The sequence below is a fragment of the Mustela lutreola genome, chromosome 9, assembly GCF_030435805.1.
Source record: "Mustela lutreola isolate mMusLut2 chromosome 9, mMusLut2.pri, whole genome shotgun sequence".
NCBI lineage: Eukaryota > Metazoa > Chordata > Mammalia > Carnivora > Mustelidae > Mustela > Mustela lutreola.
Genome location: NC_081298.1, coordinates 125986251 through 126012321, shown reverse-complemented (window position 1 = coordinate 126012321; position 26071 = coordinate 125986251). Strand labels below are relative to the sequence as shown.

At 39.5% G+C, this 26071-nt stretch overlaps 1 protein-coding gene across 3 annotated transcripts in view; it reads left to right on the top strand.

Annotated features, from left to right (window-relative positions):
- Positions 1-24321, top strand: part of SELENOI (selenoprotein I) — a 41667-nt gene extending 17346 nt beyond the window's left edge. The window contains exons 4-11 of one of the 3 annotated variants that reach the window (XR_009344373.1): positions 1476-1550; positions 6317-6579; positions 7508-7616; positions 12812-12860; positions 14254-14434; positions 14945-15127; positions 17328-22453; positions 22662-24321. Coding sequence is in view for 2 of the 3 variants with exons in the window: in XM_059132438.1 (XP_058988421.1) it covers positions 1476-1550; positions 6317-6579; positions 7508-7616; positions 12812-12860; positions 14346-14434; positions 14945-14973 (614 nt within the window). In the remaining variant the exon portion in view is untranslated. Of the gene's footprint in view, positions 1-1475; positions 1551-6316; positions 6580-7507; positions 7617-12811; positions 12861-14253; positions 14435-14944; positions 15128-17327; positions 22454-22661 lie in introns of those variants that run through there. The other 2 variants (XM_059132438.1, XM_059132439.1) reach the window with 2 other exon arrangements.
- The last annotated feature ends 1750 nt before the right edge of the window (positions 24322-26071 follow it).

Below are 26071 nucleotides of genomic sequence, written 5' to 3'. Positions count from 1 at the left end.
CCCTTCCCTTGTTCTAATTATGCAAGAAAAATCCCCCTTTTGAAGATTATCTCTCTTTCACTCTGCTCAGCATCCGTATTTGCCTTTAATACTTTTGAGTTTCCTCTGAAAAAGGTTCTTAAACGTTTGTTGAAGTCTTCTTTCACGTCTGTTCCTGTCTTCCCATTCTCCTTCACCCTGTTTCTGCCCTAGACCACAGGACAGAATCTGGCTGTATTTGGGATAAGGCGGGGTAAGTGGGAGATAGAGCTGATTCTCATTGCTCAGCCAGTTGATGGAGTTGAGAGGAAGTGAAAGATGGAGGTAGATGAACATATCTTGCATTCTAAGTTGGAGTATATATTTTCCGATAATAATACTTATAAATGATGTGTTAAGGAGTTTTAGTGTTATAATTCATCTGTGTTGTGTGTTTAGCAGACTTGTGGACTGACCTGGAGAAACTAACAGTCACTGAAAACATTGTTTTTGTAGGAAAGTTCAGATTTTCAAAAACTTATGACTTGATATTATAGAAATTCTAAATATTGGAATTATATATTGCTTAACTATCAATTCAAATTTTAAGCTATGTCTTCTATACATGTAATAAAATGGCAACTTTTTGAAGATCATAAAGTATGACATAATTAATAAGATTAAATTTTATTAAGCATGGTTTGGATATTAAACAGTTTCTAAAAATTTGTATTTTAATCTTCAGAACATCCTCAAAAGTTTATTTTGTAACTGGAAATATTTTTTCCCAATATTCTAACATTATTTGCTTACTTATTAAGAGAGCTAAAAATACGTAAATATTATGTATATTTCCCCAAATCATAGAACCTAGAGGACCAAATAAACCATCTAGTCCTGGTATATTTGGTAAATAGACAGGAAGAGTTAAATGGTATATTCATAGTCAAACTGCCGGTTGAGTACAGAGCCGGGACTAGAGCCCAGACCTCCTGATTCTCAGTTGTTCTGTCTTAGAGGGCAGTCGTGAGGTTCAGACATTTCAGAATGATTCTGATGCCAGATCATCCAGTGAAGGTGACCCATCTATACCCAAATGAAAAGGTCTTTTGTTTGGCTAGTTAATAATGTAATGAAAAAAATACAGATTGAAGGCTCAATATGTTTGTAGGATAATTGCAAACAACAAGGATCAGATTAAACACAGGCATCTTTTAAGTTCTAAAAATATTAATTTTTATTCTCAGCACATAAGTAGTTTTCAAGTAAAGATGGACAGTTTTGAGTTAAGATTAAAGTTCAGTCCTCTTGTTAATAAGGGTTGGGGAGATACTCCTTTGGTTTTGTCAGTTTAGTGTATTTATATGTATTTTAATATCTACCTAATTCTGCATTAAAAATATATTACAAGGTACTTTAACTTCTATTTAAGAAGTAGAAAGATTTCTCATTGGCAGGACATGGTGTAGTAGAACGTGTGTACTTTGTGTTAAAAGCCGCGTTGCTTTCCTTTGCAGCACCAGGTTACAAGCATGTGCCCGACTGGGTGTGGATTGTAGTGGGCATCCTCAACTTCATAGCCTACACTCTCGGTAAGAAATCGGCAAATGCTCATAAACTCAATGGCTGGTGAATCTGTCAGCAGGGAGAATCTGCCACCAGCCACTAAGTTAACATTTTCTCCTATGCTTAATTCATTTTATTAATTAATTAATTAATATTAATTTCCTGTTCAATATAAACATATATTTTTGAGTTTCTCTGTGGAAAATATTGTCACTCGTTGCTAGGGAATGCAGAGAATAAGGTAGGAGTTGGCACACTACCCCTTACAGCGCAGCTCTGGCCCGTCGCCTGATTTTATAAGTAAAGTTTTGCTGGAACACAGCTCTGTGTATTCCTTTACGTGTTGTCTGTGCCTGCTTTCTGCAACAAAGACAAAGCTGAGTTGTTGCAACAGAGGCTTCTGATGACCTACAGTGCCTCAACTATTTACTGTCTGGCTCTTCACATAAAATATTTACCCACAGCTGGAATAAGACATCATTTTTGCCTTACGTTTGGGAAGCAGTACTGACATATCAAATAACTGTGGAATACTGAGAGCTGCCCTAATAGAGCAAAGCGGGAAAGCAAAAATAAGTGGGAGAATAAGAAAGTCATCAATTCTTATTTGGTGGAGGGGGTGGTCAGGGTAGTCTGCTGGGTTAGGCCGTACTATCTTTTTGGCCAAGAATGCTTTTTATTGGGATTATCTGCATGGCTTGTCATGCCTGCTCCTGTTCTCCTTCCCTGTTTTGTTTTTCTCCGTAGTACTTAATGCCACGTGACCTGCTTGTCTGTCTGCCCTAAAATGTACGTAGCTTTGAGGGTTACCCAGTGTTTAGAGTAGTGCCTAACATGTAGTAGGCACCTAGTATATAGTTTTTTTTTGGTTTGTTTTTAAAGATTTTATAGAGAGAGCGAGTGAGCACAGGCAGACAGAGAGGCAGGCAGAGGCAAAGGGAGAAGCAGGCTCCCTGCCGAGCAAGGAGCCCGATGTGGGACTTGATCCCAGAACCCTGGGATCATGACCTGAGCCGAAGGCACCCCAGGTGCCTGGCGCCACCCAGACGCCCCAGTATATAGTTTTTGAATGAATATAAAATACCAGACCCTGACTTCCAATTTGCTGAGATCTCTTCAGGTAAAAATGACTTGCACTCATAAAGCCAGTATAATTTGGTGCATGATTAAATGCTGACATTGCAGGTGACCAGAGCTGCAAGAGTTTGGGGAAGGAGAGAGTGAAGTCCAGAACAATTAGGGGAAAGCTTAGTGAAAAACAACATTTTTAGGTGGAAGCTTTTGTACATTTGTTCTTAAAGATGAGCAGGTTTAAGAATTCTATAGAGTTTGGTTGCCAAGGATAGAGAGAAATAGGGAAAAAGGCGAGACTGGCCTATGGCTCTGGCTTTTAACAGCATATCTTAAGAACTTTTTGTAGAGGGGGCGCCTGGGTGGCTCAGTGGGTTAAAGCCTCTGCCTTCGGCTCAGGTCATGATCCCAGGGTCCTGGTTAAAGCCTCTGCCTTCGGCTCAGGTCATGATCCCAGGGTCCTGGTTAAAGCCTCTGCCTTCGGCTCAGGTCATGATCCCAGGGTCCTGGGATCGAGCCCACATCGGGCTTTCTGCTCAGCAGGGAGCCTGCTTACCTGCGCCCCTCTCTCTCTGTCTGTCTCTCTGCCTACTTGTGATCTCTGTCTGTCAAATAAATAAATAAAATCTTTAAAAAAAAGAGCCTTTTGTAGATAATACTCTACCACCTACCTGTTTAATGGCCAAGATTTTTGGCAAAAATCCTGACCAAACATGAACTATTTATTGCAAAACTGCCTTGAACTAATGTGAGGCAATGTATACACTTTATTCTACTAGTGTGACTATCCTTGCCTTTTGTTGCAGAAATATTAATGTCTTTGATTACAAGGTGCTGTTTTAGCTCCTCCTGAGTTGTTCCTTCCCATAATATATGGTAAATGCCCTGAAATACTTTAAAAAAAGTATTTTTTTTCTGAAACATATCCAGACTTGTAGAGCTGTATTGGGTTCAGTGAGAAGATGTACAAAACCTAATTAGTATGCAGTCCATGAATTTCAGTGTTTGTAATAACTGCCCAGGAGCTGCACCACAAACAGGAATTTAAGCCAGCGAATAACGAGAAAAGACTTTGTGGAAATATTTAAGCTACTTAAGGGCAGAAAAGTTCCCAACACTGTATAATAGAGATCTGCAGTGTTTGGGCAGGAATCTGGGATTTGTCCTTTTTCTTATTCCTTCAGCAGTATTTTTTAAGGTTTTCTTTGCCACCAGCTGAGGTAGGCACTGGGGATAGTACTGTAGTAAGATAAACACAGTAATCATAGGAATTTTTAATTCCTTAAATCTGAATCTTTGCAATTAGCCCAATACTTAACAAAATGCTTTCTTTTGAGGAAAACTTTTTATGGTTCACCTGCTGCTGCTTTTTTTTTTTTTTTTCTTAATAATGTCTCCCCTACTAGATGGACAGTTCCTGGAGATCACAGGAATGGAATCTTCTTCATCGGGGTGCTTGGATCTGCACAAGCGTGCAGAGCTATGCGTCAGACTCTTCTTTTTAACTAGGCTTTCTCATTCTCCCTCCTTCTCTCCTTACATGCCCCAGCCCCCCGGCTCCTCTGTTTCTGTCCCTTAATGTGAAGGGAAGGCCGTTCTTGAAGGTGTTCCGCTGTGCTTTATCCTTCATTTTCTCTTTCTGCTCATTCCTTGGCAGTCCTGATCCTTCCCACTGTGGAGATGACTCCTGTGTGTCTAGCAAGGAGACTTGTTCCTTTTCTGTACTTGTCTTCTGAATTGCTAGTGAGTGCCTTAGGTGGAGTTGCTTGATATTACCGTGTGCATAATTCTGCCAACACTTCAGTTTTAGCATTTAAAATTGTACTCAGCCTCTTTAACACCAGTCACGCTCCTTCTTCGGACTTCTTTATTTCCTACCCCTCTCTTGGTTAGCCAGATGGGAAATTTTGGAGAGTATCTTTCAGTCCTTCAGCCTTACGGATCACCTTTTACTGCATTGCCATTTTTATTTTCTTAATATCTCACCTGCCTCCAGCCTTTCATTCCCACTGGATCCCATGTCAGTGTGGGCCTGCGGATTAGTGTGCTCGCTCCAGCCTGTCATTCCCGCCGATGACAGCAGCGTCTTTACAAAGCTCATTGCGGCTTTCACCCTTTAACTTCCCTGCTCACATCCTTTTAGTAGCTCCTTGTCCTCCCTGAAACTATAAAACTTGCTCCAGCCTCCCTACTGCCTGTTGCACAGACTGGTTTCTTTAGTCAACCTGAACTACTCGGCATTTTCTGAATACTCATGTGCTTTTCCGTCTTGGTGTTTTTGCTGCCAGCACTCTCTCCTCCTGAAACCTCATACTCTTATTTACTGAAATCCAACTCATTCTTTGTGTCTCCACTCAGGTTTCATCCGGTCTGGAAGGCCGTTCTTGATTATCTTAGCCTGAAGGGTACTTGTCCCTTTTCTGTATTCTCCTGTGGTTTGGGATGTACTGTATCTTTAATTACCACATTTTGTTTTCCTTTCTCAGTTGTAGACTGAGGGCACAGGCTTAGTTTATTCTGAGATTATTCTCGTAATCTTCACAGCGTCAAGAATAGTGCATTGAATGGTTTTAATACATTCTTATATTTCCTGAATGCCTTCTACGTGCAAAGCCTTTTCTGAAAGCACTTAAAATTGTGGAAGTGGGGGGTGCCTGGGTGGCTCAGTGGGGTGGGCCCCTGCCTTTGCCTCGGGTTCTGATCTCAAGGTCCTGGGATCAAGCCCTGTATCAGGCTCTCTGCTCAGCAGGGAGCCTGCTTCCCTCTCTCTCTCTCTACCTGCCTCTCTGCCTACTTGTGATCTCTCTCTCTCTGTCAAATAAAAAATAAATTGTGGAAGTGTACATTTGTGACAAAATGACTAATTTCAAACAAGGTGAAATAGGCGTTGGGACTGAACACAGGGTGTTTTAGAGCAAGGAGTGGTTAGATAAGTTGTAATGAGTAACTATGGAATATTCTCTGGAGGGTTGAAAATTTGTGACTAGTGGAACAGCTCAGTTATTAGGCTCATTTGGAAGAATTCAGAGTCCAACTATGATGCTTTGTCCTCAGATCTAAAATTGACACCATTTAGTGTGATGTAATGTATTTTAATTTCAGTTACTTATTTATTTAAAAAAGATTTTATTTATTTATTTGACATATAGAGATCACAGGTAGGCAGAGAGGCAGGCAGAGAGAGCGAGAGAGGAGGAAGCAGGCTCCCTGCTGAGCAGAGAGACCCATGTGGGGCTCAATCCCAGAACCCTGGGGATCATGACCTGAGCTGAAGGCAGAGTCTTAAACCCACTGAGCCACCCAGGCGCTCTTTAGTTATTTATTTTTTAAGATTCTATTTATTCATTTGACAGGGAGAGAGAGAACTAGACTCCGCATTGAGCAGGAAGCCTAATGTGGGACTTGATCCCAAGACCCCTAGATCATGACCTGAGCTGAAGACAGATGTTTAACCTACTTAGCCACCCAGGCACCCCGAATTTAAATTTTAGATTATACTCTGAGAAATTAACAGATTTTATTTCTGAAATCTTTGAATTGTAGGAATTAAAGGTTGGATTTTTATAAAATGTATTGGCTGGTAGCTATTCTTTAGTTAATTAACATTCCTATGATAGTGCTGATCTGTTTTGTTTTGTGTTTCTCCAGTTTATTAAAGACGACTTTCTGCATACTGGTACAGATGTTGACCTTTTCCCATGGCAATGTGTTTCTGTTGCAGATGGTGTGGATGGAAAGCAAGCCCGGAGAACCAATTCCAGCACCCCTTTAGGGGAGCTTTTTGACCATGGCCTGGATAGTTGGTCATGTGTTTACTTTGTTGTGACTGTATATTCCATATTTGGACGAGGACCATCTGGTGTCAGTGTTTTTGTTCTTTATCTCCTGCTATGGGTAGTTTTGTTTTCTTTCATCCTGTCCCACTGGGAAAAATATAACACAGGGATTCTTTTCCTGCCGTGGGGATATGACATTAGCCAAGTGGTAAGTACGCGTTCTGCCTTAAATTTTCAACATTGCCATGAATTTTGGGGGCAAGCTTTTGTCATTCCTTCTTTATAGCCCTTATGCTTTTTTGGCTAGAACTGACTTGGTGCTTTTTAAAAATGTCCTTTTTGTCTTGTGTTATTTCTTGCTTATTTATGAGCAGTTTCAAGTGGAATAGCATAGTGAACCCTTATGTACCTGTTACTTAGCTTCAGCAGCTGCATGGCCAGTCCAGTTTCGTGTATCGCCTTCCTCCCAGTTAGTTTAAAGAAAATTCCTGGTAGTATGTGATAAGTATTTTACTATATCTATCTCTAATAGTAAGAGTACTCTTTAAGCAACCATAGTCACAATGTCATTATTACTAAAAAATGGTTAGCTTCTTTATGTTAATAAATATTCCTTTGAACTGTTGATTTTTGTAAATAAAGATATGCACATGTAATTGTTGCTTTTTTGCTTTTACTGCCCATGTTTCAATGAGTAGAGATACTTGTTTTCTCTTACTTAATAGGCTTGCTGTTAACTCTCCCTGCCTTTGAATACCAGCTTTTTATGTTGCCATTTTGCCCATTCGCACCTAAGGCCCCAGTAGAGCATCAGACTTCGGAGTGTGTGTGAAGAAAGTGATTGGGTAGGCAAATTGGATCATCCTGTGCCTTAACCAAATCCTGACAGGCCTTACAGTGTTTTAAATTATGGCCAGTTGCTTGCCTTGTTTAGAAGTTAGTTATTTTATGGCATTGTTTGCTGAGAAAAAGACATTTTTAAAGGCAAGAAGACTTGCCACAGTATCGAATTTAAGTGTACTTCTTGCTTTTACTAAAGCTATTTACTAGACTCAGGCTGCATACAGCATTATTGGCTCCCTGATCTTTCCAGCTGTTAATGCCTCTATATGCTTTTGTCTGCATTTTCCTTCCAGACTATATCTTTTGTCTACATAGTGACTGCGATTGTGGGAGTTGAGGCCTGGTATGAACCTTTCCTGTTTAATTTCTTATATAGAGACCTATTCACTGCAATGATTATTGGTAAGAAGCTCCATGTTGAAGCCTATTTTAACATGACTTTATTATTGAAGCCAGTGTTTGATTATCACAAGCCATACCACCTTTCCCTCTCTCCCACACCCTCCAGCAAGCAGAACGACCCTGCAGTCCTGGTTTGAACCAAACCAGTAAGGAAAACGAGGTTTCTGTGTTTTGGTCTATTTCTTGTCAGAAGGAAATAAATACCAAAATCACATAAACCTTGTAAACTATTTAAACTAGTCTAGACTGTTCCTTAGGATCCAAATTTAGTATAGATCCACATTGGTGTAGATTTCATGCCTATCTCAAAATTGAAGATCACTAGTTTGTAGGAAGTAGAATAGATGAAAGGTAGCGACTACTTCATAATACATCCACTCCAAAAGTTGAGGCTTTGTTCCTCTCAGATACTCTCCTTCTTTTGCCACTGGCTGTTAGGTAAAAGTTTCTGATCATGATAATGTTTCCCTTTTGATTTTAGTGAGAGTGGGTATCTACAGGAAGCAGAGTGTTTCCTATGCAAAGAGGCAAGGAGGAAGTTATTTGGGGCTGTGATTTTGGGGCACTAGGAGTGGCATTAGGACCTCTGAAGGAGTAAAATAGCAAACTCTTGGCGATTGCTCTGTTCCCTTGTCTAAAAAATAATCCGCTCTCTCACTACCAGTGAAGCTTGGTAATAGAATGGGCATTGGGTAGGGTTTAGAAACAGCTGAGAATGCGGTGCATTAGGCCCTGGCTTTTAGGCAGTGGTTTGGGCCTTTTTCTGTGGCCCTAAACTACAGATATTTTAGAAACCCACTGTTCTCCAAATCCAAATATTCATTCTTGGGTTTCTGTATGAACTGAATCCTCTGCCTTGAAAAGGCTAGCTATTTTTCACTCCCCGCCACATAGCGAATTGTTTTAAGTGACTAGACCTATGGCAATATTGCTGCATTTTATGTTTAAATGTCAGATTTAACAATAAGATGGAATCCTCTGGTATGTGAGATACATTTTTGAATGTTAAGTGGGTACTTTTAAGAGGCATATAACTTTCTTTGTAGTTTATAAGTTTATCTGAATTCTTCTCTCTGAAATAAAGCAAAAGCCCACGTTTCTTTACAAATAAATAAAGCCGCTTTCCCAGTACAGGGGTACCTCATTTTATTGCACTCACCTCATTGTGCATTGCAGGTACTATGTTTTTTACAAATCAAAGGTTTGTAGCAACCTTTTAGCTAGCCTGTTAGCGCCGTTTTTCCAACAGCATTTGCTCACTTCATGTCTCCCTCAGTCATATTTTGGTAATTCTTGCAATATTTCAGACTTTTACATTATTATATTTGGTATGGTGATCTGTGATCAGAGATCTTTGATGTTACTATTTGAATTGTTTTGGGGCCCCACAAACCACACCCATATAAGATGGGTGTGTCTGACTGCTCTACCTACCCTGCTCTCCCTCTTTTTTCTCTCCCTGTCCTCAGGCCTCCCTACTTACTGAGACACACTATTGAAATTAGGCCAGTTAGTGATCCTGTGGTGGCCTCTGAGCATTCAAGTGAAAGGAAGAGTCACACATCTCTCACTTTAAATCACAAATTAGAAATGATTCAGCTTAGTGAGGAAAAAGCCAAGATAGGCCCAAAGCCAGCACCTCCCCATCCCGCCACCAACCAATTAGCTAAGTGTGTAAATGCAAAGGAAAAGTTCCTGAAGGAAATGAAAGGTGCTACTCACTGAGTAAATGAGTGGTAAGAAAGCAGAACAGCCTTTTTGCTGATACAGAGCAAGTTTTAGTGGTCTGGATAGAAGATCAAACCAGCCACAACATTCCCTTAAGCCAAAGCCTAATTCAGAGCAAGGCCCTAGCTCTCTTCAATTCTTTGAAGGCTGAGAGAGGTAAAGAAGCTGCAGAAGAAAAGTTTGAAGCTAGCAGTGGTTGGTTCATGAGGTTTAAGGAAAGAAGGCTTACCTGTATCATGAAAGTGCAAGGTGGAGCCTCAAGTGCTGACATAGAAGTTGCAGCAAATTATCTGGAAGGTGATTAAGGAAGGGGCTACACAAGCAACAGGTGTTCCGTCTAGATGTGACCACTTTAATACTGGAAGGAAATTACATCTAGGACTTCATAGCTAGAGTGGAGAAGTCAATGCCTGGCTTCAAAGGACAGGCTGACTCTCTTTTTCGGGGCTAATGCAGCTGCTGACTTGAAGGTGAAGCCAGCACTCATTGACTATTCCGAAAGTACTAGGGCCCTTAAGAATTTGTTAAATCTACTCTGCCTGTCTTCTCTACATGGAACAACAAAGCCTGGATGGTAGCACATCTGTTTACAACAGGGTTTACTGAATATTTTAAGCCCATTCTTGAGATCTGCTCAGAAAAAGATTCCTTTCAATATATTTCTTCTCATTGACAAACACCTGGTCACCCAAAGCTCTGATGATGATACACAGTGAGATTAATGTCATTTCCTTGCTTGTTAACACAGCATCCATTCTGCCAGACATTGAAGAGTAATTTTGACTTTCACGTCTTATGATTGAAGGAATAGATACCTTTCTGTAAGGCTGTAGCTGCCATAGAAAGTGTTCCTCTGATGGATCTGGGCAAAGTAAATTGGAAACCTTTTGGAAAGGAGTCACCATTCTAGGTGCCACTATTCGTGGGGAGAAGTCAAAATAATCAACATGTACAGGAATTTGGGAGAAGTGATTTCTGACTTTTATGGATGACATTGAGGGGTTTAAGATGTCAGTGGAGGAAGTAAGTAGCTGTGGTGGAAATAAGAGAATTAGAAGTGGAGCCTTGAAGATATGACTGAGTTGCTGCCATCTCATGATGTAACAGATGAGGAGTTACTTCTCACAGACCAAAAAAAAAAGTGGTTTTCTTGAAATAGAATCCATTGTTGAAGATGCTGTGAAGATTGTTGGGATGACAAAAGATTTCGAATATTACATCAGCTGAGTTGAATAAAGCAGTGGCAGGGTTTGAGAGGATTGGCTCCTATTTTGAAAGGAGTTCTGTGGATGAAATGCCATCAACCAGCATCGCAGACTCGAGAGAGATTGTGAAAGGAAGAGTCATTGTTTGTGGGAAGCTTCATTGTTTGCTATCGTAAGAGCTTGCCACAGCCATCCCCACCTTTAGCGGCCATCAACCTCAAGTCAGGACCCTCCACCAGCAAAAAGATTACGACTAGCTGAAAGATGATGGTTAGAATTTTTTAGTAATGAGGTATTTTTTTAGCTCAGGCATGTACATTTTTTTTATACATAATGCTGTTTTACTCAATAGGCTACATTATAGTAGAAACATAACTTTTATGAACTGGGAAACCAAAAAATTGATGTGACTTGCTTTATTGTGACATTCACTTCATTGTGATGGTCTGGAATAAAACCCGCAATCTCACTGAGGTATGCCTGTACTTTTTATGGAAAGTACATTAGGTGCTATTTAGAGGAGAAATAGAAGATACAGTATGTCTCTTTGGCTACCTATATATAGCCCGGCTTCCTCTATGCCTGCTGTATTTAAGATAAAGCTATTTTAAGATATTTTAAGCTAAAAATACTCTTGGTAGCAAATCTTTTGCAAGTTTCTGACAGCCTATTTTCAACACCTCAGAGCTATAGTGATTCTGGGTTAATTAATCCAGCTCTGGCTCCCCTACCAGTACTTCCTAACTTGACACAGTGTCAGTTGCTAAAAATTTCTGAGGATGTCAGCTTGTCTTCCTTTCTCTCTGGGCTCTTCTAACTTGGGTAACTGTCATAGTTGGGCTTGGAAGTGGCAGAGTAATTCATCTTTTCAAATGAGATTTCTGTTTGGTGGATTCTAGTCTTTTCATCTGTTTTTAGCAAAATGTCTTTAGGAGTCGTTTTGAGGGAATACGTTTCTGTCTTTGATCCTTAAGCTCATAGCTACATTGACCACCTTCCCACCCCAAGCCAAGTACAGTCAGCGGGAGTCTGGAGTGGTCAGACTAGGGCTGATTTGTTGAGTGACGGTGAAATACCCAAATGATGTAGCCAGAAACTTGCCACAGGTGTTAATTTGGATTGTGACAGAGGAAAAAAAAATCAGGAATTTACATCTCTATAATTTGTAGAATCAGAGAATTTTAAAAATGCAAGGTACATTAGGAAGTCATTTAACCCATCTGTATTGTACAACTGTGGAATCTGAAGCTCAGAGAGATCATCTGATTTGCCCAAGAGTACATCACTAGATTTTGGAGTCGTATGTAGGAAGCTTATAGTTAAAGCTATAAGAGAGGATTCCCAGGGGGAGATTAGAAGCACAGTTGAATGCCGAGTTAGGAATATGCCAGGAGGCAGAGTTGCCAATAAAGGACAGCACATGTAATGGTTGGATAACTAACAGCGCTGGGAGAATGGATCGCAAAGGCCAAGGCGGGAAAGAATTGCAGTTAGTGGAGCGTCAACAGAGTCCTTTACTTAGAAGTCAGGAGTGAAGAAAGAATATTGAATTTGATCATTAGGAGAACTTGGTAAATTCCAGAGTACAGTTTTCTGCAGAGGGAAGGCAGAATGAATGAGTCCTGAGGAAGGGCACAGGAAGGTCTGGTGAGTGATAGGGGAGAGTAAGAGAAGAAATAGATAGCGAGGGCAGCAGAAGCAAGGGGAGGGCTTCTTGGGAAGGCTGTCCTTGGTTTCGGGTTTGAGGGGAAAGAACCAGTGTATGCTTAGGGGTGGGTGGAGAAATTCAGAATGCTAGGGAGATAAAAATAAGTGGAAATGGGAAACCACAGAATCCATGAATCAGCCCCTCTTTCAGTAACTCACACTTATGCAATTTACTGCACACCAGGTACTGTTCCAGGTATCTTTATGTATAACAACTCATTTAATTCTCAAAACTGTACGGGGTCAGTACTATTATGTCTATTTTATAAAAGAAGAAATTGAGGCACTGAAACGTTAATCTGCCTGAAATCTCATAACTTGCAGACACAATCGAGGTTCAAGCCCCATCTGGCCCCTGACCTCTGCTCTGAATCAGCGAGCTATACTGCTGCTCTTCTGCTTATAAATGTTCAGAAGTGTGTTTAATTTCAATACGAAAGTCAACTTGAACCTGTGAATTATTGGGTCTAAAAGCATTAAATATTGTATGTATTTGAAATTTCTAAAAAATCACTCGAATAATAATAACAATAGTTTAAATATTTTTCCTTTTAGGCTGTGCATTATGTGTGACTCTTCCAATGAGTTTATTAAACTTCTTCAGGTAAGTATTTCTTAATTGGGCAAGAAATGTGAAAATTGTTAACTTAGATGAATTTTAGGATCTGTTTTACTTTTGGGATCTGGGCATTTTGGAAAGGTTCTGAAACCTATGTTTTGAATCTGGAATGAGGTCAGGGTCATGTAGGGTCTACAGTGGCAGCTGAGAACTCAGTTCAAGCACAGCACAGAACTACTGGTGCTTTTGTTACAGCTTTTGGCTCACCAGACAGTCTTCCATTTGTCATTTTTTTGTGGAGTGAATTGGGAAGGTGAGTGTTCTTGTTGAATATTGAGAGGTTTATGTTCTTTTTAGAAATTGATTATAAGTTTTTATAAGTTGATTCTGTGTAAGTTTAGTCAGCATGATCATAAAATTTCTGAACTTGTGTAGTTTAGGACCTAACCCTTGATCTCTGCTGATTTCCAGGTAGCATTATATGAAAGTTCTTGCCAGAGAAGTGGGGCAAGGGTTAGGTAGGAGTTTCCTGGGTGGTGTTTTTTTTCTTTGGTCTGCACTTCTCCACCTTTGCTTAGCCACACGGAAATTACATAGGGAACCTGAATGCATTTTGCTGTTTCCCTCCTTGGTAATTTTGCTCCCACTTCCCTCTAGTACTGTTCCTTTGCTTGAAACCCTTCCCACTTCATCCTTCAGCCCTCAGATCTGTCCTGCAGAATCCTATCTGTGTCCAGCCAAGCTCTATGAATCTTCCCTATTTATGGCAGCTGGCAGGCATTCACAGAAACCGTAAAATTCAAGGCTCTGAAGGCCTTAGAGTTGGAGACATTTTCTCCTCATCTTCTAAGGATGCGGTCCTGATTGGGCGGGATCTCATCCAAGATCGTGTAGATCGTGTAATCAGGAGCAGAAGCCAGACTAGAATCTGGGCTCTGTTCAGATGAGCAGACCTGTCTCGGAGTGTGTGCTGGAGATACCGAGACAGGCTATGGGCAATCTCAGTGCAGTCTTCCCCTGGTGGGTTCTCTGTTACTTTGTATCGTAGCTGCGCTCCGAGGTACTTCCTTGTGATGTTGTGTGCATTTTATTTCTCCTGGTGGACTGTAAATCTCACAAAACAAAGATCAAGTTCTGTGCATCTTTACATTCCAGGGGACTAGGGCTCAGAAGACTTACATGCTAGTCCTGGCCCTGCCACTTGGTAGCAAGTTAAGTAAATTTAAATTCTCACATCGTCACTTAACTTGTCTGCAAAATGGGTTTAGTAAAGTTGGTTCTATTTGTGCTATGGGAGTATTATGAGTGTAAGTGAGTAAGTGTGAAAGTACTTTGAAAACTACAAAATTAAAAAAAAAGAAAACTATAAAATTTACAAATGCAGTGTAAGTTTTATATGTAATAATGTTCTTTGTATTACCTGATTTCTTTTTTTCAGAAGCTATAAAAATAACACCTTGAAATACAATTCAGTCTATGAAGCTATGGTTCCCTTTTTTTCTCCATGTTTGCTCTTCATTTTGTCTACAGCATGGATCCTTCAGTCGCCTTCAGATATTTTAGAGTTGCATCCAAGAGTATTCTACTTTATGGTTGGAACAGCCTTTGCCAACATCACAGTAAGATTTTTTTTCTCCTTTTTTAATTAAAAAAATTTTTTTAAAAAGATTTTATTTATTTATTTGACAGACAGAGATCACAAGCAGGCAGAGAGGCAGGCAGAGAGAGAGGGGAGGAAGCAGGCTCCCTGCGGAGCAGAGAGCCCGATGCGGGGCTCGATCCCTGGACCCTGGGATCATGACCTGAGCCAAAGGCAGAGGCTTTAACCCACTGAGCCACCCAGGCGCCCCGGGAGAAATTTCTTTTATCCAAACTGTTACCTAGGCAGAATCCCTTCTCTAGCAGCCTTGCTAAATTATTCTTCCCGACTCTTCTGACACACACTCTGAGGGTCCGTGGGTTTGGAGGTGTGGGCAGATGAGCAATTGAGAAATACTGATTTTAATAATGTCGTGGAACTCTGTTGGCTCAAGTAATCGAATGCTTTTTAAATGTTGGAGTGACTAATTTTGGAAGTGTGTTGCTAATTAAATTTTCATTCTTTTTTTTTTTTTTCTCCTAACTTCAAGTGTCAGCTGATTGTTTGTCAAATGAGTAGCACCCGGTGCCCATCTTTGAATTGGTTCCTGGTTCCTCTTTTCTTGGTTGTCCTGGTGGTAAACTTAGGAATAGCCTCTTACGTCGAGAGCATTCTCTTATATACTTTAACAGCTGTTTTCACTCTGGCCCACATCCATTATGGAGTACGAGTGGTGAGTAATCTAAGGCAGAAGGGGTTCCATTTGGTTCTTGTAAGTACTAGGAAAGGAGGTGAGGGGAAAATTTCAAAAGAAAGTTGCTTATTAAAGTAGCTGGAAGAATTTGGCTATTCTCTATACATTTTAAATAATATCCAGGTGCATAATTTCAGATATCATTTCTCTGATGAATATGTCACAGTAACTTCAAATAATTTAAAAGCTGGATAATTATTATGAGGAATTAGTTGTTTTTAAGTAGAAATGTAAATTGTTTTCTTGGTGAATGGAATTGTAAACTCTCACGTACTTTTAATTCTATGAGGACCAAATAATCCCGTTTGTTGATGATTTATTTCTATACTTGCTTCATTAGCATTAGGGACATTTATACCAGGGGGAAATATTAGGAGAGAGTGGATTTAAGGAGGATTTTGCATACCTTAATATTCTCTTCTAAAGCAAGAGAATAGTTTCAGGGCAAATGGACTAAGATAGATAAAGTGAAAATGAGAACCATGCAAGTTTATTTTCTTTCCTCACACTTTAACAGTCTTTTCTAATTAGTTTATGTATTTTAGCATGGTCTTATAAATACAGTTTTTATTGTTGTACAATATTCCATCAAGGAGAGTACTTAATAATTACCCAGTGTACTTAGTTATGATCCAGTTATTTTAACCATTTATGTTGTTTCCAGTTTTTCATCTTTATAAATTAAAGTTAGAGTGAACAATCTGGAATATATTTTTCTTTGTTTTCCAACAGTAGTTTCAGAACAATGAAAAATGTAAAAAGGTATTCATATTATTATTCATATTTTTATGACTCTTAAAATGCTCCTATTTGGTATACTTGTCTTAAAAGGAACCCTGCTCAGACTCAGTTTGAGAAACAAAATGTTTTCTATACCGTTGAACATATTTTTAAGATGGGGGCACCTGTCATGCTTGGTAACTACTTTGTGCTGTGCATATGTTGCTAAACTTAGGTTTCTTCTCTTAGTGTTCTCCCCAAAGTAGCCTACATTTGTTGGGATAAAATAGATGAACAAAAAAAATCCATGATAACTAGGGATTATGACATGAAGACATAATTGTTTTTATTTGCACATATTAACATAAATGTTTCACTTTGTATTAGCACTTTTATCTTCTATTTCATCAGTCATGTATGAAATAGAATGTTGTTGTAAATGTCTTTTATAATTGTGTTTATTTATTATAACTCCTCAGAAGCATATCTTTAGGCAACTGTACATAAACCAAGCCAAAACATTTTTTTCTTTAAATTACAGAAGTAGTACATTTTCACTGTTAAAAACCTGGAAAAGAAATACAAGTTATTGAAAAAAAAAATTCCAGGAACATCTTTTTTTTTTTTTTTTTAAAGATTTTATTTATTTATTTGACAGGCAGAGATTATAAGTAGGCAGAGAGGCAGGCAGAGGGAGAGAGGAGGAAGCAGGCTCCCCACTGAGCAGAGAGCCCTATGTGGGGCTCGATCCCAGGACCCTGGGATCATGACCTGAGCTGAAGGCAGAGGCTTTAACCCACTGAGCCACCCAGGCGCCCCCAGGAACATCTTTTTTGTCCGTCTTTGTGCTCTTGCCACTTCTGCAACTTCTAACCAGAAGGTGAAACAGCAATACAAAAAGCATTCACTTTTGAACTATTAACATATAGATAATAACAATAGAGCTAGAAAGTATCAAATAAATGATATTTGGTAACTGACACATAATCAGGGTCTTGCCTACCCACCAGGAATACCTTAACCAGCATGGCCTAAATCTCATAAAATGTACAGATCTACTTCTATACAGTTTCTTCAGGATTAGGAATGATTACCTAGAAATGCTATAAGCAGTTGAGTCAAACTATGTATGTAAATATTTGATCTACTAGATCTTATAAGTCAGCTAACCCTATAATTTTTCAGCAGATTTGGGTGTGAATCTGTGTGGTCCAGAGTGCTCTGGAAAGACTACATGTTGGAGTTAGGTTTAAGTCCTAACCCTCCCAGGGATAGTTCTGGAATTCTACAGAATTCTGTAGCCTTCTAGCTCTATAGCTATCCTAGAAAAGCCTTTTCTTTACTTCTGCTGAGTTTTGCCACATCAGTAAATTGTTATCTGCAGAGGGTGAATTCTGTGTCCTTTGAAAAATTTATTAGGAATGTATTTGTCACTACCTCATGTTCTGGTTTTCTGCAGGTAAAGCAGCTGAGCAGCCATTTTCAGATTTATCCTTTCTCATTGAGGAAACCAAACTCAGATTGACTAGGAATGGAGGAAAAGAACATTGGCCTGTAATCTACAGAAAAAAGTACTGTAAATAAGATGCTTGTAAATATTTCATCCATCACCATTGAACTAAAAATGACCTGCTTAACAGACCTGGGAACTCAAGTTTGTAGAGTACTTGGACAGCAGGAGGGATACAAATGATCTGAACTTATGGAATTTTGGACCTGCTAACTCCCAACTTATTTTATTTTTTATAAAACCATGTGGCATTTTGGTTGAGCATAATGTACTTTAGATAAGCAAAATGTTTCTAGTGAGTTTAGCTTCATGAGTCTATGGTATTTTGGTTCATACAGAGTTAAGGATGCTTTGCTTTTATTTTTAAAGTCCCCAAATAGGTTTAGGAACACTGATAACATTAAGAAAATGGCAAAATGTTTTCATATTTGGTACTACTTTAGTAGTAGGTCTTTAGCGGTGGAAGTTATCAATAGCCCAGATCTAAAATAAGGAAAAGGTAAGAGCAAGTCACCTTTAGCAAGAGATGCCAAATGATCACAGAACTATGATGTACAGTTGCCAAATACTGGTTTCTCTTTCCCATGGAAATGCCTTTTTTCCTCATGCGCTGAGAGAGCTGGTATATATATATTTAGATTCTCTAGTGTTCTGGCTCTCTTTGTTTGGGAGAGATCTTGATAAATGACTTAATTTTCTTTTAAAGAAAAATGTTCGATTGACTTAGCAGAGAGTAGATCATAATTGTAGCTTACCCATTGACATGGTTCATCGTTTAAATGTGGCATTTCCCCCCTCAGCTGCAAGTTGCTGAGACTGGGTGCCCGAGAACTATGTTTATATGAATGCATGTGACAGCCCCAGTCTTACGGTAATTACTTGTAGGGAACACAGGTAAACTTCCTTATAAGAGAAATTTACTTTGGACTTAGAAATCTCATGAGCCTCACTATGAATTCCTGCTATGAACCGTACTACAAAATTAGTTTTCTGATTCGGTTTGCCCTGCCTTCCTTCCTACCCTCCTTCCTTCTGTCCTTCCATCTCTTTTTTATGGAGGTGAGAGTGCCGTGTTTTTTATTTCATAAGGTTAAAGAAGTAGAAATTCTTCCCTTCTTGACTTGACCGCTTCCCCGTTTGAAGAAAGTTTTTGATATATATGCCTTACTGAGTACCTACTGTCTTTAATGTGACCTGGAATAATTTTTGAAGTTTACTGACAAACATAAAAATCCCTTTGATTTAACTGTGGTTGATCTGTAGATTACACCTTTTCATGAATGTGGATATATTATTTCTTTTTGACTCTGTCTCCATTTACTTTGGTGGTGGTGAAATTTACTTGCTGATTTTCTTTAATTTTCCACTGAATGAAGTTTGTGCTTGAATGAAGAGTGTATCTTAAACCCTTTTTTTTTTTGGATGGATTGCACTTGGATAAAATAGGCACCACTGTGTTGATATGTAATTAAATTTTTAACCATTATTTATCTATGAATGTGACCATTGTTAAATTTAATTATAGTGTATTCCTTTTTGAATTTCAGTCTGCTGCTTTGTAAAAATAACTATGTAATCGATATTTCAGTTTTAAAATTTGTAAATCCTAATCATTGTCATCCAGGCTATTAGAAATGAGGAGTCAAGGAGCTAACTTACGGTTCTGTATTCATTTTTTTAAAAATGGTTCATAAAGATTGAGATATATTCATTGACTTTTTCTGAGACTGAACATGGTGAGAAATGGATGCTGGAAAATGTGGATAGTGATTCTGTGTTAATAAATCGCCATCATGGAGGTCAGAGAATGAACAAATGAAGTAACGGTAACTCTATTTTTTGTAGACCTTGTTTTTTGTCATCTATAAAATTGAATAGGATTAAGTGGTAATTTGGGCTGGGAACAAAGCTTTGTTTGTTCTAAGGTTTCTGAGCTAATCATTTTACCTTTTGCTGATCTTGTACACAAGAATAAGATTAATCTGTATTATATAAGAAGAGAACTGAGAGATGTTTGTAAATGAAAAATTTGGACCACAGGCTTTCTTCACCTTGTACAGTATAGTTTAAAAAAAAAAAAAATACCCTTCCAGTGTAGGGTCATGTTCTATACTTTTGGGGCTGTTTTACCTCAAGAGTGTCTTTCTGTTCTTTTTCCATTGCATCGAGTTTATTTGAAATGGTTTTGCGCGTTTAATTCATGACCTGTTTCTCTGTAGGGGTAAAGAATTGCGCCAGTTTTATTGACACCATTAGATGAAAGGTGGCTCTCAACAAGACGAAAGTGAAACTGAGTGAAGTACTGTTTGAGAATACCGTGGACTTGTAAATCTTCAGTGGACTTCTGACTTTTTCTTGGTTTAATCTGCCATCTTGAACTTACCTCAAAAGTCCCCATTTGTTGTTTAGTGATATAGCAGCTGAAGCAGGATTTAACTTGCAAATAGCTCTGTGCATTTGTGTCATACCAATTATCATAACATTTCCAAAGTATAAAAGATACTTCAGGCTTATGCATGATATTTTGGGGTGAGTCTTCCACCCCAGCCTTTCTCCCAGCATACACTGAGCCGCCTTTGGGGAGCAGTGGCATGGTTGGTCATACATGCATGTTTTCTGTACATTTCAGAATGGAGTGCCTTAGCCAGGCCAGATGTTTGCTTTGTGTTTCTGCTGACCAAAGTTACCTAGACCTGTGAGAAGTTACTTGTCAGGTTATGGTATGAAAAATGTCCTTTCCTGCTTGTCAGAAATTAATTCCCCTATATTTGAGGGGAGCATGGGATAGAAAAATCCTTAAAATGCCTGGATAGAGTATGTTGTTGCTGCCTTTTCTGATCCTTTACTAACATTCATGATCTTTAGTGCATTACACAGTTTAAGATCATCACAGTTGAAACTGCCATTCTTCCATTTATACATAATAGATGTAGTTCATGAGTTTTAGTTTCAAGTAATGGAGTGAATAATTTCAAAATAAAAACCTAAATAGTCCTTGGCCTTTTAATAATATCATGCTTAAAATATTTTAAATTCTAATTTAAAAAAGCTCCATGCTGATTATGGTCTAGAATGTTCTACTACTACCATCATGTCATTTATTTTAATATAGAGGTATGGGGAAGAGGAGTGTATGTCTAGAGTTGCCCAAATTCTAAAGAGGTACTGAGAAAGAATTAATCATGACCTGGAGTCGGCTTTGGGGGAATCTGGAAAAGAAAAATCAGGCATAGGGTCCACCTGAAGGAGAAGAAAGGATCACCTTAAATGCCCAGTGCCTATAGTGCTCAATGATCCTAATGCAGTGCAGAGTTTAAAATAGTTAAAATTTAAATCGTCGTTCCGCCACTAACTTCAAATTCAAATGTGAATTTGAAAGGTTCCCAAGTGTTCAGTTTTCAAAGAATTTATTTTGTAGTCAGTCAAAAAACATTTGGAGTGTTCCTTGCTTTCCAAAGTTGACTTTTCTTCTATAACCTGTGGAAAATAAAAAGATAAACTGAAGGTGTTTGAATCAAAGGGTCTCTTTCCCCTTTATATTTTAACTAGAAGCCTCTGTGTAACTCTTCCTTTTCATTCTTCAGCCAGTCTCTCTTTTGACTTGCTACACCTAGGACAGAGACGCCCACTTGCTTTGAGCACCTAGGTCTTGCCACATTCCATATCTCCTGGATTGCCTTAGATCTCTTGACATGTCAAGGACTGGGAACGTGCCAGAGGGAACAGAGTAAACCGATAGGCTAGAACTTTTGACTTTGGGTCCCCAAAAAAGCCAAAAACAAATACAGAAATCTTTGGTTGTGTTGAGTCCTGTGTTCAGAGTGGCTTTTATCTTGACCTCAGTTCTGGTCTTAATTGAGTTCTCTATAGGAGATATCTGGTCAGATTAGAATTTTCTTTGTCCTGTGAGGTGTCTTTGTAAGAGCAGGCCCTTTCTTGAGCACCCTCTGGGTGAATAACCTTCCTAAGTTAGCTGCCAGTACTAGAACCTTCCAGAAGGAATTTTAATTAGTATGCTGCATTTGAAGCACTTTGACATGTACATTTTAAGTGAGTTTTAACAGTAAAACGGTGTTAAACTAATCACTGTGAAACTTGAAAGTGTGATGCTCTGTACATCTTAGGAAGCTTAAGTAGATTTCTGATTTTTCCTTTATTAATTAGGTAACCCATGTGATTTGCATATTTTACTTTTCATCTTTGACAGTGGCACAGATGACTGACATATTGGTAGGCAGTTACATTAGGGTGTATGGTAAATCATGGTTGTGTAGCTTTTTCAGAGAAAGTGTCGACATGTTCCTTTTGTGGAACCATGGGAGTGGGATTTATTGGCTACTGCAAAATAAATGTAACCTTACTTTTTAATCCACTTGCTAATAATATGCTTCGCTCTTTAATAAACAAGTGTGCAAGAGATAGTAATCTAGCTGGGTTTTTGTTTTGTTTTTAGGCAGGGACCTACTCTTTAGACAGATCTTAAATGAGCTTATATTTAGGGAAGCAAAAGATGTTCTGTCATTTGTAACCCTCTCACAGGTGGCCTGAGTGAGGGAGTGGTGTTTCATTTTGTCAGAAAGGCCAGGTTCCCAGAATTGGAAAATAGTACATGGACTGATTTTAGAATATTTCAACAAAGCCTTATCTCTGTAGGAAAGTCCATTTGGACCTAACAGAAGGTTTGTCTGGTCTTCTACAGACCCATTCATGTTGTTTTACTCTTCACAGAATCATTTTTAGAAAGGTAGGCTAAATCAGAGTGGTGCTGTTTTTAAACCTTGTGAATTGGATCATGGCCATATAGTACCTAATGTGACATGGAACTCAGAGACAGTATTAAAGATACCAGGTGTGGGGGAGCCTGGCTGGCTCAGTTGGTAGAGCGTGCGACTCTTATTCTCAGGGTTGTGTGTTCGAACCCCATGTTCAGTGTCGAGATTACTTAAAAAAAAGAATCTTAAAAACAATACCAAATAACCAGGAATGGCTAACTGCCAGGATGCCTGATGGCTCTTTGGCTAAAGTCTTCTCTTGACCAGTTTCTGTGGATAATGATTAAGATTAGACTTGATTTAGTTTTTTTTTTTTTTTTTTTAATATTTTATTTATTTATTTGACAGAGAGAAATCACAAGTAGATGGAGAGGCAGGCTGAGAGAGAGAGAGGGAAGCAGGCTCTCTGCAGAGCAGAGAGCCCGATGCGGGACTCGATCCCAGGACTCTGAGATCATGACCCGAGCCGAAGGCAGTGGCTTAACCCACTGAGCCACCCAGGCGCCCCTAGTTTTTTTTTTTTTAATTAAAACACACACAATTTGCCATCAGTCTGATATTCTTGACAAGCAATTTTTTTTAAATCTCTAAAGTAAGTTCTTCACCTTACTTGGGACCTGCTTAGTTAGTATGTGATGTTATTAACCCGTTATGGGAGGAGTTTTCATTTTGCAAGATCTGTGAATGTTGCGTTTTAAATCTGTTTGAATTACTGGTATCATTCAGCAGCAGGCTCTAACAACTGCCAGTTACAACTGCCCACAATATTAACACTGTAGGTTATTTTGCTTAGCTAACTTACCCTATTAGCTTTCAAGAGACAAAGTCCCAGTGACATGTAATGACTTGCTCGTTCCAAAATGTGCCAAGAGAGTGGACTTCAGTATTAAACTCCAAATTTCAATTGTTTAAAAAAAAATGGCATTTTTCTCTGGGTAATGGGGAGGCAGTGAATTACTGCCCAGGTGCAAACTCCCTACCACCTACCTTGTCCCCTTACCCTTCCACCCAGCGTATAATAGGTTAAATTTGCAGGAATTTAACTGTAGGTAGAGAAGTTGGTACTTTTCCGAGTAAGGCTTCATGCCCTGTGACTAAGAAGAGGTGGCGGGAATCACGGCCGAATCAGTCACTCAGCTGTGTCGCTTGAGCCATTGCAGTTTGCTTTGGGGAACATTCTGAAATGAAAGGATGACTCCTTCCCTTCTCAGGTCCCTAGAAACAACCCCACTTAAGCAGCCGGCATGTGGTAGCGACAAGTAGAGTATATTAGAGTGGAAGATAAAGGGGAGCACAAAGTCTTTTGTTTCCTCTTTCAAGTCGTTCCGTGAGCTTTTTCATCATCGGTCTGTCCAGAACTTGGTGTGTTCATCGTAAATAACATAGCATTTACTTGACCTGGTTATGGTCATGGTGTGGCGTGTGTATGTACCTATTTAATATGGACACATATTTCTGCATTATATGTATGATACGTTCCTTTACCCATGCAGTCCGTTCTTGATTATCTGCAACATGGTGAGCCCTCATGAGAGTGTTCTCTTCTCATGGACCTAGCATGTAGCCTGTAACTCTGTGAAGCCTCTTCCCGCTCCGGAGCCACAGTCTCTCCTGTTTGCAGTTCCTCTTCATCCCCAAGGAAGGGCCTTGAAATATGTCACTTTGTTTCCCTTTCAGCAGGGATTGCGAATGAGAAAGATAGCTGCTTCCACAGGGTTTGAGGCTTCTGGCTCTGAAGGATGATGCAGCCCATTCCTGGCCCAGAGGCAGCTTGGGAGCAGTTGTGCTCAAGGGCTCGTAGAGGGGATAAAATCCAGCCCTTGCCAAACAGGGACTTCATACCTTGCTTAAATTCCTGAGCTCCAGTGTTGCGAGGTCTTAGGTAATTTGACACACAAATAGATGACAGCTGTGGGTTTTCACTGTCACTTGTCACTTTCCCATCATTGGTGTTACTGTTCCCTATTGCGAGCCCAGATAATCAAGACCCGACTGTTTCTTGCCACTGGATTCTGGAAGCCTTGCCCTTTCAACTGGATTTATGTTTGTTTCTGCTGCTGTGAACCCCAAAAGTAATGCAGTAGGTTTTAATTTAAAATTGTTTAATTCTATTGTTGATAAATATTTATTGTAATAAAAGTAAAGAGTAAATAATTTTTAAATCCTTTTAACTGTTTTCAGATTGTCTTCTTTGTCCTTGGTAAGTGCAGGAGTGGAGGGAGCTGTGGGGAGAAAATAATGTCCAGCCACTTGCCTAAGATCTTGTTACTGATTATTTTAAAACAAAACTTTAAATGTTTTTTTCTTTTGTTTGTTTAAAGAAAGATCAGTCCAGGGACGCCTGGATGGCTTAGTTAAGCGTCTGTCTTTGGCTAAGGTCATGATCCCAGGGTCCTAGGATCGAGCCCTGCCATGGGTCTCCCTGCTCTGTGGAGAACCTGCTTCTCCCTCTGCCCTGCCTCCCACTCATTCTCTCTCTCTCAAATAAATAAAATTTCTTAAAATTAAAAAAAAAATAACCACCAGCCTGCTTGCTGCCGGGTGTTCTGCAGTCCTGGGCCCTGTTTCAGAAAGCAGAGTACCAGGCAGGTGGCAGTAACAGCGGTTCATGGTGTCCTGCTCTTGACTTCCCCAGAACTGGGCACTGGCAGTGTATAATAATACTGGGTCACACTCAAGTTAGTTTGTGAGGTGGTTGTCTCGTACTTAAAAACATTTTCCTACAGAAAGAATGTTAATTTTCCAGACTAATTCCATAAGAACTGAATGACCCACACTTGGTACAATTAAACGTTAGTGTATGAATCATAAGCTTTATTGAACAACCCCATATTTCCTAACATTGCTTCTGAGACTATTTCCTGTCTTTCCATCAGAATTGATCTCCCCACTTATAGCAGCAGGCATTAACTTTTATTTATTTATTTTAATTTCCTGTAAGAGGTTTAAAGAAGGCGAGGGGTAAGTCCAATTGCAGCCCAGGCTGGCTGTCCAGCAGTGTGCTCATAGTCCCCTGGCCCTCCCAGCCTCTTGGTTGCACCAGCAGTTAGCCCTGCCCTTGTGTCTGCAGACCGCCAGCACCCAGTCCGTGCCTGATGGCATCACAGGTGTGTCCTAGGTAAGCAGCACGGGCCTGTCCCAGCCTAGCCGCCGTGCTTCCAAAATGTCCTGCTCTTCTTCCTGCTCTCATATTTTCTCCTTGCTTGCAAGTTCCCCTAAAGCAAACTTGATATCTGCTCCTTCCATTTTTCTTTTTGCCTTCATTCTGAAAATTTCTCAAGACCTCCCAAGCTTTTAATGCCATGACCATTTCTTAGTCCTGTTCGGCCTGGCAAGCTTTGACCCGGAGCAAGTTACTTATTTTTTTTTTTTTTCAGAGACTCAGTTTCTTCACCTGTAAAATGGGATTAGTAATATTGCCGCAGTCACGCATATGTGCTATGAATGATGCAAGGAGGTATTTAGCACAGTGTGTGGTCTAAGGTAGGTGCTTGGTTTCTCCTAATAACTTTGAACTCTTCCCTAAGCCTTATGACCTACTCGTGACTCCCCTTCTTCCTTCCCTTCCCTGTTCCATCCTTCGTACCTTTAGTAGTCAATACATAAAGATGATGGGTGAGGCAGTTCCAAAAATAACTTGGAAATGAATAAAAGAAGATTGCCTTCTGAGAATCTTTTAGTAAAATTCACACAAATTGAGAGACAGGAATAAGCCAAGAAATTATGTAGATGTTTGATGGGATGATTTGCTGTAATCTTATGGATGTGGAATTAAGTATGTGACTTGACTTCATAGACTAAAATCTAGTCAGTGTATCATTTCCTTGGAAGAAGACTATATACTGAAGGTAGATGGCAAGCCTGTTGCATAGCAAAAGAAGCCCATATGTCCAGAAGGGTTTGTGTTTATCATCCCATACT